Source organism: Ptychodera flava, chromosome 22, assembly GCF_041260155.1.
Source record: "Ptychodera flava strain L36383 chromosome 22, AS_Pfla_20210202, whole genome shotgun sequence".
NCBI classification, from domain to species: Eukaryota; Metazoa; Hemichordata; class Enteropneusta; family Ptychoderidae; genus Ptychodera; species Ptychodera flava.
Window position 1 is genome coordinate 33,408,432 of NC_091949.1, and position 25,749 is coordinate 33,434,180.

The 25,749-nt window shown below is 37.0% G+C and overlaps 2 protein-coding genes and 1 long non-coding RNA gene across 3 annotated transcripts; all 3 read left to right on the forward strand.

Moving 5' to 3' along the window:
- Positions 1 to 337: 337 nt before the first annotated feature.
- LOC139122341 (glutathione S-transferase 1-like) lies at positions 338 to 3,440 on the forward strand. The gene is made up of 3 exons (XM_070687737.1): positions 338 to 580; positions 2,349 to 2,441; positions 3,310 to 3,440. The coding sequence occupies exons 1-3, from the start codon at positions 430 to 432 to the stop codon at positions 3,438 to 3,440; spliced, it is 375 nt and encodes a 124-aa protein (XP_070543838.1). The 5' UTR covers positions 338 to 429.
- A 147-nt stretch (positions 3,441 to 3,587) lies between these two features.
- On the forward strand, positions 3,588 to 5,029 carry LOC139123243 (uncharacterized). Its single transcript, XR_011549622.1, has 2 exons — positions 3,588 to 3,701; positions 4,703 to 5,029. It is a non-coding gene; the product is annotated as an uncharacterized lncRNA (long non-coding RNA).
- A 5,628-nt stretch (positions 5,030 to 10,657) lies between these two features.
- Positions 10,658 to 24,843, forward strand: LOC139123251 (S-crystallin 4-like). Its single transcript, XM_070689382.1, has 5 exons — positions 10,658 to 10,930; positions 12,120 to 12,212; positions 22,983 to 23,098; positions 23,273 to 23,383; positions 24,293 to 24,843. Exons 1-5 carry the CDS (start codon positions 10,786 to 10,788, stop codon positions 24,461 to 24,463), a joined length of 636 nt encoding a protein of 211 aa, XP_070545483.1. The 5' UTR covers positions 10,658 to 10,785; the 3' UTR covers positions 24,464 to 24,843.
- The last annotated feature ends 906 nt before the right edge of the window (positions 24,844 to 25,749 follow it).

Genomic DNA, 25,749 nt, shown 5'->3' on the forward strand with positions numbered 1-25,749 from the left:
TTACAGACGCCTGCCTGGTATTTCATGATACAGTCCATCTCAGAGCGGCGAAGTTCAAGTCGACCTATATCAACTTTGAAAAGAAAAAGAATGTGAAGCAATTTCGTATTTTTATTCCTGGCAAATCAGTTTGAAGATACTACTAATATTTGTTTTGAAACTTAATATGACCCTGAAAACAGTTGACGTCACTATCTATGATTATACTGTCAATTTTTCGTAGCCAGTCCCAGATTTTCTGTGAAGTGGATCAGGGTTCAAGGTGATGAAATTACTGAGCTGACATGCGCAGTTATCGATGTTAATTTAGGTCACCTAACTGAGGTCGTCTCAGGTCATGTTAACAACCCCTGCTGATAGGTAGCTGGTAGCTGTAACTGACACAGGCTAGGCTCTCGTCGCTACCCATTTGCCTCATACATTATAGCTATGCCTATATATAAGCTCAAATACTTCGCAAACCGTGGTCGTGCCGAGCCAAGCCGGCTAGTGTTCGCTGCGGCCGGTGTGGAATACGAAGATATACGTTTCGACCCAGAACAATGGCAAAGCGAAAAAGAGTCCGTGTCCGCGTCCGGAAGTAAGTTAGTCAGTTATATGTAAGGTCTTGATGCAGGGGAGGGTCATACATTCTGCTAATCTACACCCGGAGAATTATTCGAACAGCAATAGGAAGCATTCAGAGTACATTGTATGTTGGTGGCGGTGTCTTGGAGGTAACATCCGTTTGGGTAGTGGTACACAGTCACATATTGCAAAATCAGGATAGGAATACGACTACATTAGCCGCAGACGTTAACTTAAAGCTTCAAATGTAGCTGTACAAATATGACACTTACATTACAGACACCATGCCAAATTTCAACGTGTTTCTAAATGAATGGATATTAACATGAATTTATCTTTGAGATTTTAATTTCAGTTCCTTGTCAATATATATCCTACGATTTTTTCTTCTTTTTTCTTAAGGACGTTGCAACAGCCAGTGTTAAGTTCGCTGACACATGTGTGAGGCTCTTTGTTACAGATAAAATTACATTTCATTTCATTTCAGAACATTGGCTAAAAGTTTCAACCCTATAATCTAGACTCTCTGGCCGTTTGTCTGTCTGTCTGTCTGTCTGTCTGTCTCTGTCTGTCTGTCTCCGTTTCTGTGTCTGTCTGGCTGTCTGTCTCTGTCTCTCTCCCTTCCCACTTCTCTCTCATATACATTGGTAGTTAATACACAGAAAAATGATTACGAATACATGACAATGAATTTAATTCTTGAATATACATTAGACACCAATCACTCACACAAATAAGATAATCTAACCGAGACTCGCTGTCATTAGTTACATCAAGGTTATCAAATTCTCATCTTGAGAATCATGAATTTGGAGAAAATGAAGTGGCGGGTTATAGATTAATTGGGAGGAATTGTAGAGCGTCATATTTACACGACGAACAAAGTCGGGTTTCGCGGCCATCCCTGGTCACAACGAAAAGCTCCTTTTTTAAGTCTAACAGGTGGCATTGTATTTTACAAAGCTGTGTCTGTAATTGAAATGTGGTATAACGGCAACATAGCCTCTAGGCTTAACATAGTAGAAGCTTATTGGGAAAGATTTGAAGAGTTGGAATCGCTCCCGTTTACAAATTTGTACTCGTGGAAGACTGAAAGGACAAACATACATGTTCAGTGCAATACTACTCTGTTCACTGAAGAAAGTTCTATGAAACTTTTCAAGGAAATCCGTGGCTCGGTAAACCTTTCGGTTAGGATTAGTGTTGCAGGATCGTGTAGAGGCATCCACGTGAACGTACGATTACTTGGACAGCTAACCCTTACCCTAACCATAACCCTAGATGCACCTGGGCCAAGAAACTCTGATTTGGGAACTTTCTTCAGGCGACACAAATGCTATTTGCGTACAGCTTCGTGTAAGTACGAACATTCGCAGAGAGCTAGCGTCAAACCTTTTGGTCAAAGTGCACGCTTTTGCGGCTGGCGAAAAAATCAGACGCTATAATAGCTAACATTTTACTTCACTTAAAAAGTTAAGTTACAAATTTCAAGGGGACATTTCCTCTCCAGCAAAGTCAACTGGACAGAGAAAAGTGCATGTAATAGTGGTACCTTGGAGGTATGAGGATTATTTCTTATATCATCGCGATGTGGCGCTGTTTCAAGTTCACCCCTCTCCTTCGATTACAAATAAGTGGCCGCTGCAATCTGCGATGATGTTACGTCCATGTAAAGTTCGAAGTTTTGATTGTGGACGTGATGTACATCGCGGTTCTCCACACACATGTAATGCGGAATTTTTCATCACTTTCAATGTTCCCTCCCACTGTTTCATACACAGAGTATCCTTTCGGACAGATGCCGGTCTTGGAAGTTGATGGCGAAGTCATCGCCCAGTCTCAAGCAATAGCTCGATATTTAGCCAATGAGTTTGGTAAGTTATTCTAACGAAAAAGCTCTGAAGAAGGAAAAATGAAGTGAGAAGAAGCTATATTTTTATTTGTTTGCATATTGATCACCAGAGGGACAGATGGACTAAACGCGGTCCCTCCATGGTTATTCAGTTACCTGCTGGCACTCCAGCCGACAACTATTGCCCTACGGTACGGTACCCTTACACGACTGAATATTTCATCAGTCGTGTTGAAAAGAACAATGCAAACTCTGCATGTGTGGGAATATTTTCATTAATTTGATTGTGCTTTCTTGGTATTTCGGCAGTTTCCATGGTAACTACTCCATATATGCTGAAATAGAAGAATCATGAGTCTGTATCATAGAGAGAGATGTATTGGATATACAATTACATATGTGTCACCGCCACATTAAGGTAGAATGCACGTCGGGGGACAAATATGCGGACTCTCAATTTTTGAAATTCATGCGTGATTTACAAATGCTAGAGGTCATTTTAGAAAACCATCTTAGTATTTCGAAAATCCAACATTTTATTTTTCCCCATTTTTCCTAAGTTAAAACAGAAAAGGCGGCCACTTCAAATTTCAAATATCAGTAAAATTCAGGTAATTTCTTCCTCTAGTACCAAATTTTTGCGAGGTGACCCCTGATTTTTTTCTTGATTTGATGAGAGAATGGTTGGAAGTGTTAATTTAGGAAAGTTTGAGCACACCTTAAGCCTTTCATTTTCGACGCGCATACAACTTCGACACCATTATAATAGCTTCCTCTTGTCACCTATTTATAAACTTTAGGTGAATCCTTCACTGTCTAATATCAAACATATTTATTTATCATATTTGTTTATCGTCGTCGTTGTTATAAATATTTATGCATCCATGCAGAGCTTGCAGGCAAAACTAACTTGGATAAGGCCAAAGTTGACATGGTAGTTGATGCATTAGAAGATATTAATAAAGGTCTTATCGAAATGTGGTATGCCGAGGACGAGACGAGGCAGGTTTGTCACATTTAAATGTTCATTTACATTGATATAATGTTAAGCAAGTATGTAAATAATTGAAAGTAGTGACTTTCATGGCCGATAGCTGGAACGTAACCGAGATCTTTCCGAGATCTGGGTCAACAAATGGTCGTTCAGTTGTATTTCTATTGCTACTTCCAGGCAGAAGCCAAAGAGAAATGCTTGACCAAGACTATTCCAACGATATTTTCTGCTCTGGAAAAAATGCTGACGTCAAACAATGGCGGTGATGGTTTCTTCGTTGGAGATTCGGTGAGTGAATGGACATTTGCCATTCCGATAGTTTTCTTGTTTACATTCTACAGAATGCCTCTTGGGACACACATTCGGGCTTTCTAATTTACAACACCTTTATGCTTCTCGATATTAGATTTTCTAGCTTTATTTCGTGTGGTGTCCACTCTTTCCCATCATCACCATATTTTGGTCCTGCCTTTTAAAAAGTGTTCAATAAAATAATATGTCATTCTCTCCAACTTTGTCCTTTAAATACGGCAGCAAAGTGTTCAAACGAAAACATCGCTAAAACATGTATATTTGAGAATTTAAAGTGTTACCACAGAAAGTTCTGCAATGAGAATTTTTACCTTGCTGACGCAGTAATGTATGGTAATTATTGCTGTAGCATTTGCTGTGGTCATCGTTTAATGTCCTCACAATTTTGTTCGAAGACATCAAAAGTAACACGTCAATCTAGGCATACATTATCCCAACGATAGTTCAGCGTAATGCTCCCATGGAAACCGATAAAAATATGTAATTCTGCTCTTGTAGTTAGGCTTCGGTGGCAGCTGTCATCAATTTGTTCCGAACCTATGTTAACTTTTTAATGTCGTTCTTGTTTAGAAATTATAAGCCGATGGAAATCTCAAATGAAGATGCACAGATGTTAAAGCACATATGAAAATGTGGACTAGCTTTGTGTTCGCATATATGTGCAAGCTAAGGTTGCAGAAAGAGATATTAGCACCACTATTGAACATTTGAAATCCTTTAACTTTGAAAGCAGAGGTCACCTACGTTTGGACAAGAGATCTTGGTACTGTCGTAAAGTTCTTGTCTGAAATTTGGCAAAATTCGATGCAGAACTACCTGGGAAAGTATTTTGGTCTCATATAGCGATTAGGCAAGTTGGCAGCGGAAAACTGACCCTTTCAACACATTATGCTATAACGTCGTCATCGTCAAGGCCAGCTCGAGAGGGCTCCACAAGATGATAGGTTATAATACTGTGATACTGTGTTTATCTACAGTTGACTTTGGCGGACCTTGCGTTCATAGCTCACACTGACCACCATGTTGACCAGCTAAAAGGCACGTTGGCTGCGTTCCCGAACCTTACAGCACTGAGGGAGCGCGTGAGTGAACAACCAAACATTAAAAAGTGGATAGAGGCAAGGCCGAAGACCGAGTGGTGAGGCGGCACCACTGTGAAGTTGTCACCGCAGTACGAGTCACTGTTGAAACTCCACGTGTCTTGTTTACTCAAAGTAATATATTTTTATGAGACTTTCTAATTTTTATGATTTTTATGATGTGTCATTTTGTGATTGAAGTTAAAACCCCCAAGATAAGCTGTTTATTGTAGTAACCGAATATTTTATTATATACCACCTGGCTTTCTTTTGTTTAAAAAGTGTCCGATTTACAAGTTCTTTTGTTTAAAACTGTCCGATTTACTAGTAAATCGGACAGTTCTTTTGTTAAAAACTGTCCGGTTTACTAGTAAATCGGACACTTTTAAACAAAAGAACTTGTAAATCGGACATATTTTAAACAAAAGAAAGTCACGTGGCGACGAGTAAAAAAACAAATGCGAGACATTATACCAGAAGAAATTTATTTCACCATTAAGTACAGAGTAAAGACACTTTAAAAGAATCACCGGACTGAATTAATTTTGCACGACTGTACATCTCAAAATCAAATAACGGTATTGATCGCAAATATCACTTCTGTGTTAAGGTTATTGTTATCACGATCATTCGAAGCTGAAATTTAAGACTTCAAATTCAGTTATCAACACTGAATGTAGAGATTTCAGTCGCCTTTGGTAAAGTTAAATCTAGCTACAGGCAAACACACACGCAGTACCACAGTCAGTGTGGATCTACACGTATTTTTTTTTTGTACTTGCAGTTTCTGTTGCGCCTTTCTCTGACGTGGCTGTGTGGCTTGGTCTTCCGATTGTGGCCGTTAGCACTGGCGTGACAGGGGGACTTTTCTTTTCCATCTTTGGCTTTGGTAGTTGAAGTGCACCGGATACAGCTTTCATTTGTACTTCATCCGCCATATCGATATACGTAGAGCGACTCGGCAATTGCGTGTATGCTGCTCAAAGTTTTCGACCCAAATGAGCAAAGCGTGACTCTAACGTCGATCTGCAAACACATTTTCACTTCATTCAACCAACCAATCAATCAAACATAATTCATACAATTCAAATCAAACCAGGTGCGCAACCACGTCATCGCGCTACAATAGCAACACATGTCAACTTTGTTTTATCCAATCATGGGTTAGTTTTTTATACTTTCGTTCAACAAGGTGTCAAAACGCGTCAATGTTTTCCTGCCAAAGTTTCAACTTGCACTGTACTTAAATTACAAATAAAAACTTTCGGCGTGCAAACAAGGCTCTAAAACTCGGCAAATTCGTGGTATAACACGGTCAGCGAACTCGTAGTCGGCGGTTTACGGAATTTAACGGTACAGTTTGCCATAAAACTCCTCGGCCCTGCGGGCCTCGGAGTTTTACTGGCAAACTGTACCGTTAAATTCCATAAACCGCCTCCTGCTCGTCCGCTTACCTATAGTGAAAGCAGTGTGCTGTTGATAAGACTGTTTATGCTATCAATTATTTTCAGAAAGGACCATTGTGTGACAGCTTTCTGTGTTGATGAAGAAAACTTTAGAAAGAAAGGAACGTTTGAAGAGTTTCATGTAACCTGGCTATATGTAATAAACTTTCTACTCCCCACAACATGCTTTAACATCTATACTATTTAGCTGTAAACACAACATCAAACTGTTGCTCATGTTTTAATTTTACTTCATATCAGAAATCACTTGTGACCAATAATTTTGGCAGTCTACACGTGTATAGGCCAGGTTGACAGGAACACTGTTTATTTGAAGTAGAACTAGAAACTGTAGTAGGCATTGGGCATTAAAAATGAAAATAAGATAGTGAAAAAAATAGTATAAAAAGTTACAGCTACGGCGCTTTAAAAGCCAGTTGTCAAACATTGTTAGAAAGGTAATATTCAATAAATTCCCCACATTTGAAGGGCAAACACAAATATTGTAACATGGTTACCTACATTGTGATTCAGTGGCAATATAGCTATGGAACGATAGAGAAATTCCAGTATACACAGAGAAATAACTTTGTTGGGACAAGACAAAACTAACTCTTTTGTGTGGTAAGGCTTCCTGGCTTTAATTGGACGACTTACACAAGCAATTGTGCGTCCAGGTGCCATAACTTAGTAAACCAACGTACGCAAGTTGCATGCTTGGTCCATCAAGATTGGCTAAAAGATCCGAGAGATAGTCATTACCATAATTGGCATAGGGAAGAATGCGAAAATGCTGGTCAAAGCATTTACCAGTTATCGAGCAGAACATATGTGAAGCGGACGCTCCCTCAAATTAAAAAGCGGTAAAATGTCGACATGCATGATGTCTCAACAAAGTATCGGGCAAATGTAAAGACTATCTAGACATATCTTTCGTTGCTATTGTCCCAAAGTGATAAACTATCTTCGTTTAATAACAATGATTATCTGCACTAATGCGAAAACTGTTTAGAAGCTGCTAATAGCAATGACCTTGGCTGCGTTCTCAAAAAGTGGTGGGGAGGGGGACTGGCGGAATTTAGGGGGATTCTAAAATTCTAGGGTAGTCGAGGGAATTGAAAGTTTTGCTCTGCCTATAGTGGGACCTGAAAAAACATTGGTTCCCAACATTTTGATGTCATCCAAAGGTTCTAATGTTAGTAATAATTAAATAAAATCTAGAACCGTTTTGTGGCAATTTATGACTTTAAGCACAAAAAAATCTAAAAATTAAATGTATGAATGCCATTAAATTTTCGTAAACGCAACAACTTGGCCTTATAACAGGGCAGAAGCTGAAACTGTTGATAATTTAAAATTTATATGCAATGTATCAAATACACTTTCTTGGTGTGTCTCTACAGCACTGAAACACAATATTTAGTTTGTCAACAAAGCCCGTATATTTGTGAGAACTGAATTTGAGTCCAGACTGAAAATCATTTGTCAATGATAAAAATGCACGGTACACGTACACAGGCTATGTCGGCAAGCTGAATACTGAAGAAGAACAAGAACGCAGTTGTATAAACTGAACAAAAATATACAAAGTTAAGCTACTGTCTACTACTACCTACGGCATTGTCACTTTCACTGCATACCGGCAGTGACAGTAATACCTCTGACTCTGATGTAGTTGAGGAAGAGTTTTGGTCATAGGGTGCTCAATTGAGAGTGAAACATACCGGTACTTGTACGCAAGATCAGACCAGAGAGCAACACATAGAAGACTAGGAGACTTAACAGTTACCAGGGATTTTTGAATTCTGGCATATGAGCATAATCAAATATTAGGAAAAAAAAGATGGGGTCATCATGCTTGATTTTCTACAAATGTACAATGAAAAGTCATAGTTTTTTTCTCGGTCGGAAAATCACTTAAAATCAATTCATAAAATCATTCATTTCAAGTTCATACAGTGAATGAAATTTTCACATCTCAACGGACAACATCACAAAAGTAAAACTTTGAACTGAGAAGACTCTAATTTAAATGAAACAATGTGTGACTACAGAGAATCATTTATTTTTTACCAAGTTTGTCATTATCACTGAAAATTTCTGAGATTAAATAAAACGTTCATTTGATGGAATATTTTAACCTTCCTGTATTGTCATTTTTGTAAAACATTTGTAAATACCATCTAAGTCATTCATGTCTTGTACTTTTGAAAAAAAACCCCAGTTTTTCGGTAGGTCACTGTGCTCAGTTTTTTACGATTTGGCAAAATGAAGCCAGGAATTCACAATTTGCATACGCTCTCATGGTTGTCATTTTGTGTGCTCTTCAGCAGGTGCCACTGACTTGGCCAGAGTAAGATTAACTCAAGTCAGCTGAGACTGATAAATCCAAAAAGTCCGCTGCTGCATTTAAAAATGAATCAATTTAAGAACTTACCTCAGCAATATGGTTCTACAAACTTCTAATAAGAGGTAACGTCGAACATCAGCGAGCAGAACTGCCAAATACATGTTTATATTTTCTTTCAGTGCATCCCTGATATAATATATGGTTATATGATATAATTGGAGGGGGGCACTTAAAAAAATATCATACAGAAGGGGGACTTGAACATTTTTGAGGGTCCTGAGGGGGGGGGGTCTGAAAAAGAGAGATAAGATGATTTCAATCACAATACCTCCAGCCCCCCCCCCCTCCCACCGCTATTTGTGAACGCAGCCTTAGAAGTCTGCCTCTGGGCCTCTGGTCGCTTCTTTGGCGTATCAGTCTAACCAAGCTCATGACTGAGCGGGCGCCCTCCACAGACCAGATATGAACTGTAAATGCTCACGTGTTTCATTATATATTGCAGTTATGTGTAAATTTGAACCTTTGCCACATGTTTGCAACTTCATTGAAAGTATTATGATCAACATAATGAACAATATTCACCACAAATTAACTCTATAGGTCATTAAGTATTCAAATATGTAATTAGCTGAAATAAAAATAATTAATTTCTTTTACTGCTGTCATCGTATCACCACTTTATATAGCAAGTGTAATTGCCTTTGATCAAGTCCTTCAAACTATATATTCAAAACTTTGAAAGCTCATTACATATGCAAACTATAAATTAGCTGACATGAAAACTTAAATGCGAAATGACTTCCTATATTGATGTAACCTTGTATTATCATCAATGTACGTAGCATGATATACCAACTTTGATCAAATAAATCCAAGTATATATCCCTAATAAGGAAAGTTCAATAAATACACATATTAGGAATTGGCTGAAGCAAATATGCTTAATACCTTTCAATAATGTTAGCATACATAATAGTATCTTTAATGTACATAGCAAGTTTCAACAATTTTGGTCATGTAAATTCAAATATAAATCCAAAATTTCAAAAATTCATTAAATATGCAAATTAGGAGCTGAATGAAGTAAAAATGCTTAATGACTTTCAATAATGTCATATCATAGTACCTTTAATGTACATAGCAAGTTTCGTCAACTTTGGTCTAGTCAATACAGATAAATATCCCTGATTATGAAAGTTCATTAAATACGCAAATAAGGAATTGGCTAAAGTTCAAATGCTTAATGACTTTCAATAATGTTCTATCATAATATCTTTAATGTACATAACCAGTTTCATCAACTTTGGTCTCGTCAATTCAGACAAATGCCCCTAATTAGGAAAGTTCATAAAATATGCAAATTAGGAATTGGCTGATGTAAAAATGCTTAATGACATTTAATAATGTTCTATTACAGTATCTTTAATGTACATAGCAAGTTTCATCAATTTTTGTCATGTAACTTCAAATATATATCCTTAATTTCAAAAGGTCATTAAATACACAAATTAGGATTTGGATGAAGTGAAAATGCTTTATTACTTTCAATAATGTTAAATCATAGTATCTTCAATATGCATACGAAGTTTCGTCATTTTTGATCGAGTAAATTCAGATATAAACCCCTAATTAGGAAATTTCATGAAACATGCAAATTAGTAATTATCTTTCACGTCACCCCTTAATATTTTTCAAAGCTGATATATCTTGGTGTGATCAACATTTTTAGCGAATCTCATCAAATTGTGTGCAGTCGTTGTCAGTATATATCAGTTTTTTCTAAAGTCATTAATTATGCAAATAAGCAAACAGTTAGCAAGCCACACCCACAAAAAACTAATTAGTTCTTGCCATTTGCAAACTGAATCTATGTACCAGATTTGATTTTGATCTGATGAGCCGTTTTTGAGATATTGAGTTCACAGACAGACAGACAGACCGACAGACATCGCTGCGACATATGCTCACGTGTGTCAACACGTGAGCACACGTGAGCAAAAAATTACTGAGTTGACATGCGCAGTATTGATGATAATTTAGGTCAGCCTGCCTGGGGTCGTCATAGGTCATAATAACAACCCTTGCCAGCTGATAGGTGTGTAGCTCAGTGCACATGGTACAAGGCTGTAAGTAACTGACACAGACTAGGCTCACGCTGCCAGTTGTTTTGCCTTATACATTATAGTATGCCTACATACAAACTCAAATACTTCAAAGAACGTGGTCTTGTAGAGCCAAGTCGCCTAGTTTTCGCAGCGGCCGGTGTGGAATACGAAGATATACGTTTCGACCGAGAACAATGGCAGAGCGAAAAAGAGTCCGCGCCCGAAAGTAAGTTAATCAGTTAAGTATGATCCTTCCCTTATATAATGGAAGGTCTTGGTCTCGGGATACAGGTCATACATTCTGCAAATCTGCACTCTGGGTAAGCGTCAAAGCGTAAAAACATATCCCGTGGAATCACATGTTTCACACATCGCACAGCAATCAGAACATTCCGGGTAGGCTGTGTATGGTGGTTGCAGTATCTTGGAGGTAGCACTCATTGTGGCAGTGGCACACATTATATTTATCGCCAAATAAGAAAGAGGGCCACTTTAAGGACTGCATTAGAAGCTGTACAAATATGACATACTGAGGTATTGATGTGGTACATTACAGAAATCGTGCGAGTATTTCAGTCTATTTCCCCATGAATACCTATGCACAGGGATTTTTATCTTTGAGATTTTACTAATCTTATCAGTTCCGTGTTTAGTATATAAGCTTATCCGTCACTTTTAAAATCTTTTCTTTTGGGACGTTGCAACACCCAGTGTAAAGTTCGCTGACACATGTGTTACTTAAGTTTTCAGTTACAGATAAATTTGCATTTCAGTTCAGAGCATATTCTTAAAGTTTCAGCCCAAGCTCTCGTCGACAAGTTCAACATAACACCTTTCATGGTTTCAAGAAAATATGTTGCTGGCGTTAGGGTTAGGATTAATAATCTGGGATCATGTAGAGGCGTCCGCGTGAACACACTCTAACCCCTGATGTTTATGATCCGGAACTTTCTTCAGGAGACAAAATTGCTATTGCATCCAACTGCGTGCCAGTGCGAACAGGCTTGCGTGAAACAATTAGGTCAAAATGCGTGCGTTTCCGGCGGGCAAAATGGTCAGGCGAAAAAAGAGGTAACATTTTTCTCCACTTAAAAAATAAATTACTAATTTCAAGGGGTACACTTCATCTCCAGTAAAGTCAAGTTGACAGAGCAAAGTGCATGTAACGGTTGGTACCTTGGAGGTATGAGGATTATTTCTGATATCATCGCGATGTGGCGCCGTTTCAAGTTTATCCATCTCCCTCTGTTAGCTTAGAGGCCATTTTGCAATTAATCTAAATGATGTTACGTCTATGTAAAGTTCGAAGTTTTGATTGAATAGTTGATGTATATATTATATATGTGTTCTCTACATACACGAGAATACGGAATATGTCGTTACTTTCAATATCTTCTATTACTGTGTTCATACAGAGTATCCATTTGGACAGATGCCGGTCTTAGAAGTTGATGGCGAAGTCATCTCAGAGTCTAAAGCAATAGCTCGATATTTAGCCAATGACTTTGGTAAGTTATTCTGACGAATACAAGTAACAAAAGGCGTGAATGACTGAACTATTAAAGGCCCAATAGCTGTATCTTATAGCATTATTTTTGTGATTTTACTTCCAAAGAAGAACAAGTTTGTGGGAATGTACTCATTGAGGGATGTTTATTCAAGTAGAATAAATTGTCCACTGGGACTGCGTGTGCAATTTTGAGCAAGATAAATAATAAACGTTTGCCCAAACATAAAATGGCGCCCTCATGTAAATAAAGCAAAAACACTGTACGTCGTGCATATATGCATTGGAATCTTCAAAGAAAGAACAGACTAGTCCAATTTAATGTATAGTGCTGAATGTTTTCCACTGGGAAATCATATGCTCTGTTTTCTTTGTAATATGACCAGTTTTTAAAAATGGCAGGAAATCAAAATAACGGTTAAAATTTAAATTTATTTGTCCAATTTTTCAGGAGTAGAAGCTATATCCTTTAAATTTGTAGAATGTAAAGAAAACCAAAGAAAATAGAAAGCCTTTTCAGGTCAACTAATTTCATGAGTTACAGCTACAGGGGCTTTAAGGTAAAGGGCGACGAATTCGGACGCGCACACGCTTTAGAACGTTTCTGCGCATATTTAACTCCAGCCTGTCGCAAATGGGTTACTTTGAAGCGCATGTATTTAACATCACCTGTCATTGTTGAAATTGCGCTTTTACCTAATTTTTTGACCCAGTCTCTTAGAAATACATGTGACCTATAACCTTGTCATATTTTGACCCCCTAGGAAGCTGGTTTTTATTCAATATGAGCGAAAAATTAACATTTCTCTCCCATTTACATGGCGCATATTACCCATTCACCTAGAGATATTGTAAAAAGTCGTGGTGACACCCTGTTTTAAAAGTGTAAACTAAATGGTATTATGTCAGGATTTTATTCGCCAAGTTTGGTCAAAATGACACCATTCAAAACGACAGGAAGAAAGTTCGAAAATTATGTAGTGATATAATTTCGATATCGTAATTTTGTAATCGATAATTATGTAAAAATTTGTTTACAAACATCATTAAAACTATACATTCGATAGATATGGATCTTAAGTCTTGGGCTTTATTAAAATTAACTCATTTGCTAAGCTTTTTATAATTGCTTTCTTTAGTTTTAGTGAATTATATCATTTTTATTTATTTCTAACGACGCCATTTTAACGTCGGTTTCCATGGAAACGAGCGTGGTGACCCCCATTTTTTATTTTATTTTTGCACTTGCAAAACTTCCAAGAATATTTGTGCAAAGTTTCAAGAAAATGACACCACAACTTAATTTTGACGTAATTTGTAGTACTTCACCTTAAGTAGTGTATGAGTACTGTACACCTCTATACCCTACAGCAGGGTACCCATTCACGACGAAGTATTTCAGTACCGTAAGGATGAGAATGATGTAAACTCTGTTCATGTGCGTGGATACTTTTGTGGTTTTGATTGCGTTCTTTTGGTATCTCGGCAGTTTCCATGGTCAATTCTCCATACGCTAAAATAGTTGCACTGTGTGTATGCATCATATCGAAATCTGTATTGCATATACAGTTTTAACCAGATATGAACTGAATATGCTCACGTGTTTTACAACAGGTTCATTAATAGTAGTGCGCTTCACAGAACAATGAGATATATGTTATCACTATATGTAGCAGGTTTTGTCCACTTCGCACAGTACTCTCAGAGTTTAATCACTAATTACAAAACTTTAAATGAGCTGTTCATAAACTTGACACTGCTCAATGCTTTATGGGACAATTAGATATCCATCAGAACAACATTTGTAGCATGTTTTATTTAATTTAATGCTGTGATTTTAGAGTAATGTCACTAATTACAAAGTTCACAAAATATGCAAATAAACCCTAAATTAACTTGACACTGTTCAATGATTCATAGCACAATTAAATATTTATCAAATCAACATCTGTAGCACGTTTCACAAAATTTTGGTGCCGAAATTTCAGAGTTATATACCTAATTACAAAGTTTATTAAATATGCAAATGAACCCTTAATTAACATTACACTACTAAATGCTTTACAATACAGTTAGATATCTGTCGTATCAGTATGTGCAGCAGTTTTCATCACATTTGATATAGTTATTTTGGAGTTTATATGACTAATTTAAAGACTTCATGAAATATGCAAATGAGCTAATTTTTAACTTGACACTGCTCAATGCTTTTCAGTACAATTGGATATTTATCAGATCAACATCTGTAGCAAGTTTCATCAAATTTAACGCTGCAATTTTGGAGTAATATCACTAATTACAAAGTTCATTAAATATGCAAATGAACCCTTAATTAACTTCACACAACTAAATGCTCTACACCACAATTAGATATCTGTCGGATCAGTATCTGCAGCAGATTTCATCACATTTGGTGCAGTTATTTTTGAGTTATATCACTAATTACAAAACTTCATAAAATATGCAAATGACCTATTTGTTAACTCGACACTGCCAAATGCTTCTCAGTACAATTAGATATTTATCAAAACAATATCTGTACCCAATTTCACTGACTTGGGTGCCGTAATTTCAGAGTTATATACCTAATTACAAAGTTCATTAAATATGCAAATCAACCCTTAATTAATTTCACACTACTAAATGCTTTACACTACAGTTAGATATCAGTCGGATCAGTATCTGCAGCAGATTTTATCACATTTGGTGAAGTTATATCAGAGTTATATGACTTATTACAAACCTTCATAAAATATGCAAATGAGCTATTTATTAACTTGACACTGCCTAATGCTTCCAAGCATAATTAGATACATATCAGATCAATATTTGTTGCAAGTATCATCAAGTTTGGTGCAGGAATTTCAGAGTTATCTCACTGATAACAAAAGTTCATTAAATATGCAAATGAGAATATAATTGATATGATACTCACAGTATCATCATAATGTTCATAGATTGTCATCTGTGAAAAGTTTCATGAAATTTTGTGCAGTATTTCTTGATATATGTCTACACTGTCATTACCGTCTCCATAGGGAAACCATTGTACGGAAAAAAACGATATTGCATAACTTCATTAATATGCAAGCCACACTAACCAAAATCTAATCAGTTCTTGCAAGTAGCATATGGTACCTGTGTACCAAATCTGTCTTGAATCCGCTCAGGCGTTTTTGAGTTATCGTGTAAACAGACAGACAGACAGACACACACACACACACACTAACACACACACACACGGACAGACAGACAGACATCGCTATGACATTAGCCCGCTAAAAATGTGCCAGATTAAGGTAGAATTCGCGCCGGTGACAGATATGCGGACTCTCATATTTTTACAATTCCTTACTGATCTACAACTTGTGCAATCAGAAATTCTACTTATATATGTTAACGACAAAACTGTAGCTGCCAAGGCATGTGATAATACCTGTAATGGCATGGAACCATTCCATTTTGGAATGGCTCCAAATAGGAATGGAATGGTTCCAAATTGGAGTGGAGTGGTTCCAAATTGGAATGATTCCAAATTTGAAATTCAAAATTGTAAATTCCAAATTGTAATTTCCAGTACAGATGTCGCAACTGAAAAAGGGGCTTCTCCAAAAATTGAAAAGTAGATGTTGTTGTTGCAAAGTTATTGCTCCATAGGCATATACATTTAATTCAAGCTGACAAGCTTTCTTAGGGGCACAGGGTTCATTCGTACTGTTTACGTAAGTACCATTTGATTTTGGGATGGGCGATTCAGAGAATGAAAATTTGTTAATTACTCAAGGAGCAAAAAATTATTAATTTTGCTTTAGTCTGAAACTGAAAGTTCCAGTTGATGAATTTTACATTAAGAAAACAGACTGACTTAGACTTTGGAAACACAATCCTACCATGATGGAGGAAAAACTTGTTCACACAATATTTCCTCCCACCCCTTCCACAAATCACATGGTTCACCCCCTTTTAAAAGCTCTGTGTGTGTGCTATTTTTGTTAGGGGTGAACCATTTGATATCCTTGGGAGAGGGCTTTGAAGATTTGGGGGGGGGAGTATTATTCAAAGAGGCTGCCTTTGAAAAAAATTACTGCCAAGGATGGCAGAAAAAATAAAATGAATGCCCGCAGAATGAAGGAAAAATAATGCACATACAGTTACTTTAAATCTCTGCATAAAATTTTTTGGCACACTCCTCCGGGCATCAGAATTTTATAACTTCTGTAATTTTTGGCATGCTCTGGGCACATCACTTTATAATATCTTTAAATGTCGATAAGCCATGACATGCTTTTATCCTAATACCTAGAACAAACTTAATCACTAACAGCAGTTAGTGTTTTTCTTACAGATTGAGCCCTCCATGAGTTCTAATTTGTCTCCATCAGTAATGTTGTTGTAGTAAAGGATGCTTCTATTTTCTTTCAACTTTCCAGCTTTCTGAAGCAGATCAGGTGCGGCCAACGAACAATGCACTTTTAAAGGGGTCCTTATTATGATAAGAGATATTGTTCAGGGCAAATAATGTGAACTGACTAATTTTAAGTCCATGAGGTAATTAATTAGCTTTTCATAGTTTGCCCCAAGTGAAAATTTTTTGCCTTACCCTCCCATACTCAAACTTCATTTATACGAACTCCCCACACATTTTTGCCTGTTTCCCCTCCCCATTGTGAATTTTTAAAGCTCCCCTGCTCTGTAAAAGCATTATCCGGTCCCAAGGCCAATCAACGATATCTGCTCTACCTGACAAAAAACTAAAATCTGCTCCATGCGAGCAAAAATATATCCCCTACCCAATCAAAATTTAATCTTCCCTTCATCTCAAACTATTGCTCCCAGGATAGCTTTTTCAATGAATAGCTCCATTGGCTAAACCTGGCAGATGCTGTTTCCTTAAGTTCCATTCACGTTTTGTGCTGGTTTAAATTTCTTTCCCTGGACTGTTTTTGCCATGTCATATGGAGAACAGCATCTTACACAAACAGAATGACAAATATTGGCATTTTAGAAGCGCCCGTGTGCACAAGAAAAATTCTTTTAAATGGCAGAGTGAAAAAAGATGTGCAAATGCACACAGACACACAGTCGAAAATAAATATTTCCTGGTGAAGCAGGACAAAAAGCGTCGCACGGTCAATCTTCCAAGGCCCCCTCAGAATATCAAATGGTCCAACCCTTAGGAAATTATCTTATGACGATTAGCTCTTTTTAACCGATAATTCTTAAAGAGTAACTGATCCAAATCTTTAGTACAAACTTTGTGTTAATCACGAAGTGAGCGTTTTTTCCACCTGTCTAAATCTGTAACATGCACTGGTAATATATACTGAAATAATTAAATGATAGCATCTCTAATCTTTATCGGTTCTAAACTTAAAGTTTAGAAAATATACATTATAAAGTAAACCTGTCCTTTAGACGTCTTCTCATCTTATTAATAATGTGATTTAGAAAAAGGAAAATGGCGACCATTGCTCAATACTAAGCGGAAATATTCATTTCATTTCCTGCAGAACGTGTGTTATCATCAGTTGCAGAGTAAAGTCTGAATTATAACATTTTGCAAGGTACTTTTCAGTTCATTGAATATTCCTGTCTCTAACATAACTGCCAATAAATGTCCAAGAAAATATCTTGCTACCAATCACTCACTGATTTTTGCCAGTCAATCAGCATAGTGTGACGATGTGATTGTTGGGTACCAGGGTCACTAGCTTTGTGTCTGAGGCTAATAAACTAGACAGCATCTGCACCAATGGCCAGCTGGCCTACATCTGATTGCAGGTTATGTAACTAAATCGAGCATCTTCATTCACACATCTCTACTCGTAACATAATTTAATTACAAAGAATGTGCACGCTGAGGGCCAAAGCTGAAGAAGCTCAGAGAACCATGTGTTTGTGTCCGGGGTTGGGAAAAATAATATGTTATCATATCATGCATATTAGACAAAAGATGAAAACACTGAACAATGCACTCTTCCTGACTCTTCAGCATATAAGAACTTGGGAATAATTTCTTTGAAATTCAGAAGTTCATGCCTAATTAAACAGATAAAAAACAGCAATGCACCTGTCGATAACACATATCATACAGATAACGAATTTGGGATTTCCACACACTTGTTTGTAGAAGAGCTTTGACTATTTCATTTTTCTTCTTGAACTACAATGCCACAGAACAGACAAGGAGACACATTTACACTGTAGTTTTACTTTTTGATTGAGAAATCTCTTTCCTGAAACCTTCTCTACGCTATGAACATGTCGAACAGATTTAGATTACCAGATGCTATTATTGCTCATAATTGCACTCTACAGAGATCAACGCATGTAGAACACTGAATAACACTGATTTTACGATTAACACAATCATAATACTTTGTTGTTTAAGCCACCTGTCTCATTCCCTAGCCTCTAAACCTGGCCCTGTAATCATACGCTTGGACTTAGATAAACTACAGAACCATCGTAAGTTTAAATCTTAAATGAAATATCTAGCGATACTAAAATGCACCTTACAAAATTTACAATTCAGACTTCACGCTGCACCTAGTGTACATATTCTGCAGGAAATGACATGAATATTTCCGCTTAGAATGGAGCAATAGTCGCCACTGTACTCTTGTCAAATCAAATACAGACAAGAAGACGTCTATCTAAAGGGTAGTTTTAACTTGTAACATACATTTTGTAAACTTTGGAAAATTTAGAACCGATAAAGGTTAGAGATGCTATCATTTAATAACTTGACCAAGTGTAGTTCAATCGCGCAAATTCGCTGAGTCCTTGTGTTCCCTTTACAGTATCCTTGCCTTCCATGGCCCTGATGGTCTACTGTAGTGTATTGCTATTTCCCTCCCACCCCTTCCATAGATCACATGGTTCTCCCAAATGGTAAAATTATATGCATGTTGTGTCTTTGTCAGTAAACTATCTTATGACTAATAGCTTTTGAAATAGTCGCATGAGACATAAAATTCCCAAAAAATAAGTAATTTGTAAATTTTCTAGTACAAACTTTGTGTTGATCACGAAACCAGTGTTTAATTTCCACCTGCCTATATCTGTTAATATGCACCTGTATATACTGCAATAATTAACTGATAGCATCTCTAATCTCAATCGGTTCTAAACTTAACAAAGTTAGAAAATACTTATGACAAAGTAAAGCTAACATTATGTGTCTTCTGGTCTGTTCAATATTATGGCTGAAATTGGTGATTGGTAGCAAGATACTTTCTTGGACATTTACAAGTATTGACACTTATGTTAGAGACAGGAAATCAACAATCCTTGACACCTGCAAATTCATCAGATGGCAGTCCTATCATCACAAAACCACTTTGATCGATTCAATATACCACATCATTAACCAAGGTAGAAAACGATGTGTGAAGTTGCACTCATTTTCCTTTATTTTGAAATCATCAGCTCCTAGAAATCTTGTTATTGTTGGAATGACTAAAAGAAAGTATTTCAGGGATGGCCAAGAACAAATTGGTGGCATAGGCAATATCTATTTTACCTCTCTGAACCCTGTCTTAAATCCTGTGATAGTTTCTTCTACCCGATCTCTGGTCACAGTTCCTGATTAAACTGATAGAATTTCCAGGTGCACAATACAGTTCATCCACTATATCAAAGTTCATGTAATTGATTAAATTATGTAATGCCTGTTGTCTGGGGTCCCACGCTTAGCTTATGTCCTATAGCCTAATGTTGCAGTCTAAAGTCCGTCCTGTTGCTATGACGATGACAGTCTATCCAATAGGAAAACTGCTATACACACAGAGTTTTCCAGACGATCCTCCCTGGTAGCAGTAATTGATTGGATGATAATCTGATACTGACACAAACATCTCCTTGGCTCTCCATATACAATCAGGGCACACAATAGTGGTTCTTGTAGAATCACCCTGTACAAGTGTAACTGGTGGGTTAAAATTATCACATCATCACATAATGCTGATTGACTTGCAACAATTCAATGAGTGATTGGTAGCAATGAGGTACTTTCTTGAACATTTATTGACTGTTATGTTAGAGACAGGAAATATTCAATAAATTGAACTCTCTGCGATCCTGGCTATCAACAATCCTTGACATATGCACATTTATCAGATGGTGGTCTTATCATCACCATGTGGTATTACACAATAGATGAAAGAGACTGAAATGACTATAATTGTAAATAAGAAGTCCTGCACTGTATATCAGAATATCATGCAAAAAGTACTTTTTGAAGGAAGATGGTCACTACTTTATCTCGATGAAATGCATAAGCAAGTCTGCATAATTTAGAAAAGGTACCTTGCAAAATGTTATAATTCAGACTTTAGTCTGAAGGAAATGAAATAAACATTTCTGCTTAATGTGGAGCAATGATCTCCATTTTAATCTTTCTGAATCATATTATTAAACATATAAGAATACGTTTTATTTTGTAATGTATCTTTTCTAAACTATGTAATTAGACATGCTATCATTTAATTATTATTTCAGTATATACCAGTGCATATTACCGATTTAGACAGGTGGAAAAACACTGATTTTGTGATTAACAGACGTTTGTACTAAAGATAAGAATTATCAGTCATACAAAGCTGTTACAAGGGCTGATTGTCATAAGATACGTTACTATACCAAGGGTTGGACCATTTGATATTCCGTTGGGCCTTGGAACATTGATCCTTGGATGTTTATTTTTTTGTCCCTGCTTAACCAGGATTTTTTTTTTTGACTGTGTATATGTGAATTCGGGCAGGATTTTTTTTCTTGTGCAAATGGGCGATTTAAAGTGCCAATATTTGCTATTCGTTCTGTTAAGATGTTGTTTTTAATATGACATGAAAAAAGTACAGAAAGAGAACTTTAAACCAGCACAAAGTTTACATGGAAATATAGGCAAACAGCATCTGCTTCAGAATGCTGGAAAGTTGGAAAGAAAACAGAAGCATCCTTTAACACAGCAAAATTACTGAGGGAGATAATAAAAAGTCACCGAGGTCTCAATCTGTAAGAAAACTACAACCTGCTGTTAGTAATAAGGTTTGTTCCGGGTAGCAGGCTAAAAGCATGTCATGGCATATGGACATTGAAAGATACTATAAAATTGGTGCACCCAAGGCATGCCAAAAATTACAAATATTATAAAATGCTGTGCCAAATATTTTAAGCAGAAACTTGAGACTTAAAGTAACTGTATGTGCATAATTTTTTCCTTCGTATCTGCTAGCAATCTATTTTATTTTTCTGCAATTCTTGGTAGGAATTTTTTTTAAACGCAACCTCTCTTGATAATTTTCCCCCAAAATCTTCCAAGCCCTCCCCTAAGGATATCAAATGGTCTACCCCTAACAAAGATACCACACACACACACAGAACTATTCAAAGGGGAGAACCATGTGATTTGCAGAAGGGTAGGGAGGAAATATTATGTGAACAAGTTTTTTCCCCATTCATGGTACTTTTGTGTTTCCAAAGTCTTAGTCAGCCTGTTTTCTTGATGTAAAATTCAACTGCTGGAACTTTCAGGTTTAAAATATGCAAAATCAATAAATTTTGCTCTTTGAGTGATTAAAACATTTTCATTCTCTGAATCCCCACCTCCAAACCAAATGGTTCTTACCTAAACAGTACGAATGACCACTCTGCCCCTTAGAAAGCCTGTCAAGATGAATTACTGTAAATGCTGATCAAGCAATAGCTTTGCAACAACAACATCTACTTTTCAAAATTGTACAAATTTTGGAGAAGCCCCCTTTTTCCAATTGTGACATCTGTACTGGAAATTCCAATTTGGAATTTCCAATTTGGAATTTCCAATTTGGAATCATTCCAATTTGGAACCATTCCACTCCAATTTGGAACCATTCCATTCCAATTTGGAACCATTCCAAAGGAATGGTTCCATTCCATTCCAGGTATTATCACATGCTGCCAAGGATTGTACATCAGAGCTAATGGTTGACATCCAGAGTTCAAGATTGAGACACAAGATACCACTTCCATACATTAAAATCTCGTACTCGATAATTAGTTTGCAATGAAGAAACACCTTTTTTATAGAATCATTGCTATTAGCATTGTAAAAACTTGTGTGTTTTATGCGGACTATGTCTAGGAGAATTGAAATCAGTCGCACTGGATTGTGTAAATCTACAAAAGAGACACTGTGATAAGGAGAATAAACAAGAAAAATTCATATTTGATCTACAGATGATAGTCTGTAAGTTACAATGACACAAGTTTTTGCCTTTGGTTATTGTGAAAATAGAACAGATAAGTTGTCTGAACAAGACGGTTGTATATGAACTAGTGTTATGCATGGGATTGTTATCTTAATCTTGAACACAGGGTGCCAATCGTAAACTCTAATACAATCCTCGGTAGAGCTGGTTTTGCCTTCGTACAAACAGAATTTCTGTCTACATCAAGTGGGCTTAATCAACAGCTAAGTGGCCACAGGTGTAATTTGGTTCTCTGGAAACAAACTTTGCACGGTGACCTTTGACCTTTATTCTTGATTCGGTGAGAGAATGATTGAAAGTTTAATTTAGGAAAGCTTTGAGCAAAAGTTTTAGTCTTTCACTTTCGAGTTGCATAGTGTCTTAAAAAACTTTGAAATAATAATAATAGCTTCATCTATAGTCGCTTGTGTGTACAAAGATTAGTCCATAACTATCTAATATCAAACATTTGGTTCAGATATTTTTCTTCCTATTTCATGATGGTTTATCGTCGTCTTTTTAAATATTATGTATCCATGCAGGACTTGCCGGCAAGTCTAATTTGGATAAGGCCAAAGTTGACATGGTAGTTGATGCATTGCAAGATATTGCTAACGGGCTTATTGAAATGTGGTTTGGCAAGGACGAGGCGCAGAAGGTTTGTCACATTTTTAATTTGCATTTATAAATGTTTGCGGTTGTAATATGTTAAGCAATGTAAATGATAAAAGGTTAACGTAGTGATTTTCAAAGCCAGTTGCTGGAACAGAGATTTTTCCGAGATCTGGGTCAACAAATGGTCGTTCAGCTGTATTTCTGTGGCTATTTTCAGGCAGAAGCCAAAGAGAAATGCTTGACCAAGACTATTCCAACGATATTTTCTGCTCTGGAAAAATTGCTGACGTCAAACAATGGAGGTGATGGTTTCTTCGTTGGAGATTCGGTGAGTGACTTTTGGAGTTTCAGTCCGATAGTTTTATTATTTCTGTTTTGTAGAGTGCGCCGAGGGACACATGTTAGGACTCTCAAATTTATACAACTCCTTTACGCTTCTCAATATTAGAAATTTTATTACTGTTTTTTGTGATGTTGACACTTTCCCATCATCAATGAGACATTTTATTATTTTAAAAGAATTACTAAGAATTATATGTGATTTGCTATGAAGTTTTGTCCTCCAAATACTGCAGCAAAGTGTTCAAACGAAAAAAATGGCTAACAATGAATACACCGTGTCGTGCTGACACAGATGCAGCACTCGCAGTGTTTCTTTAATTTCCTTACAATTTTGTTCGAAGATATCAAAAGTTACACAGGGTATCAATTATCCCAGCCATAGTTTACCTGAATCGCCCTGTGAAACTCATAAAAATGTGTTATTCTGGTCTTGTAGTTAGCCATCAGTAAGTTGTTCCCAATTTATTGTTACATTTTATAGGCCGATAGAAATCTCAAAGGAAGACGCGTGTATGTTTATGAACATAATGAAAAAAATAGACCAGTTTTTGTATTCGCACATATTTGCAACAGTTTAAGGTTTATATATGAGCACTACTGCACATTTAAGATTTGCAAAGTTTGAAATGACACCGGCATTTGGACAAGCTCCTCCTGAACTTCGGCACAGTGGTAAAATCGGCAGATTCTAATTTGGCGAAATTAGGTGCAAACCTGCCTGCGAAAGTCGATTTTTGGTCGCACACTGTGTTTGCAAGCTGGCTGCAGAAAAGTGACCCTAGGAGCTCAGAATGCTACAACAAGTCAAGACCAGAAAAAACACTTCAGCACATTTTTATCAGCAGTACATAGAATTCCACACAAATCGGATAATTGTAAATATGTTTTCCTACAGTTGACTTTGGCGGACCTTGCATTCATAGCTCACACTGACTACCATGTGGACCAGCTGAAAGAGGCGGCCACGTTATCTGCCTTCCCGAAACTTACAGCACTACGAGAACGCGTGCTTGAACAACCGAACATCAAAAAGTGGATAGCGGCAAGGCCGAAGACTGAGCTGTGAGACGCCACCACTCTAAAGTTTTCGACGCAGTACGGGTCACTGTTGAGACTCCATGAAACTTCTTAAATGAAAGTCGTATATTTTTTGTGATACTTGATAATTTCATGATGAGGATTATCATAAATATGTCGTGTTGTGATTGAAAGTTTAAATCCCAAGATGAGTTGATTTTTGAAGTGAAAGCAGTGTATTATTGATGAGACTGTTTTTGTTACTCAGGATTTTCAAAACGTGCTAGTGTGTGTAGTCTGAGCTCTTCTTATGACAGTTTTCTGTGTTGATAAGAAAATTTGGAATGTTAGAAACGGTTGGAAAATATGTTTCATAGCCCACTAACAAGCTTTGGTTATTAAAGCTTTTGACTGTGACTTTTGAAAAAAGTTTTCACTACTTTGGCAAATTCTTGTTCTACTCCCCAAAACATGTCATAACATCTACGAACGCACCAGCAACGTATAACAGGCTATAACAGAAGGCCTTCAGTTATAACCTGCTAGTCCGCTCGTTGTTGACTTTGTCAAAGTCAATCCGGTGTTAATCTGGTGACAGCATCCACAAATTAGTAATTTACCCTCGCTTACTTTGGCAAATTAGGCACTCAAATTATTCGGATAATAGACTTAAATTACAACCTTGCTTGCTTGGCGAATTAGGCAATCAAACTGGTCAGATAATAGACGCAACACAGTGACAAAAACTTTAAGATTGTCAAAGGGCAAAACGTCGTACGACAAAGGAGGAAAAAAAAATCGTTACAAAACAAATGCTAACATAAGACAAAGACACCATAGCTGCAAAGAAAGGTTGGTTGTATAAATCTTTATTGGCGATATATATCATAGTCAAGGTTGTATAAATCTTTATTGGCGATATATATCATAGTCAAACGCATTAAAATAAATTAAACCATAGCAGGAAGAACCTTGTCCTGAGACGAAAACACTCCTACCCCGACCCTACCCCTAGGGACGGACTTCTGTGCAATTCCCTATGGTGTAGCTACACAATGTACGAGACTGTAACTGACACAGGTTAGGCTTACGCCGCTACCCATTTGCCTCATACATTATAGCTATGCCTATATATAAGCTCAAATACTTCGCAAACCGTGGTCGTACCGAGCCAAGCCGGCTAATGTTCGCAGCGGTCGGTGTGGAATACGAAGATATACATTTCCCCCCAGAATGATGGCAAAGCGAAAAAGAGCCCGCGTTCGCGTCCGGAAGTAAGTTATTCAGTTAGTTATAGGTAGGGTCTTGGTCCGGGGGGGGGGGGGAGAGGCCATA

Bases quoted from the DNA above. Each gene is read 5' to 3' on its own strand.
- LOC139123251 (XM_070689382.1), top strand. From the start codon at position 10,786: ATGCCTACATACAAACTCAAATACTTCAAAGAACGTGGTCTTGTAGAG. The intron at 12,213-22,982 runs GTAAGTTATTCT...GTATCCATGCAG, and splicing joins ATATTTAGCCAATGACTTTG to GACTTGCCGGCAAGTCTAAT. The intron at 23,384-24,292 runs GTGAGTGACTTT...GTTTTCCTACAG, and splicing joins GTTTCTTCGTTGGAGATTCG to TTGACTTTGGCGGACCTTGC.
- LOC139122341 (XM_070687737.1), top strand. From the start codon at position 430: ATGCCTATATATAAGCTCAAATACTTCGCAAACCGTGGTCGTGCCGAG. The intron at 581-2,348 runs GTAAGTTAGTCA...TTTCATACACAG, and splicing joins GTCCGTGTCCGCGTCCGGAA to AGTATCCTTTCGGACAGATG. The intron at 2,442-3,309 runs GTAAGTTATTCT...GCATCCATGCAG, and splicing joins ATATTTAGCCAATGAGTTTG to AGCTTGCAGGCAAAACTAAC.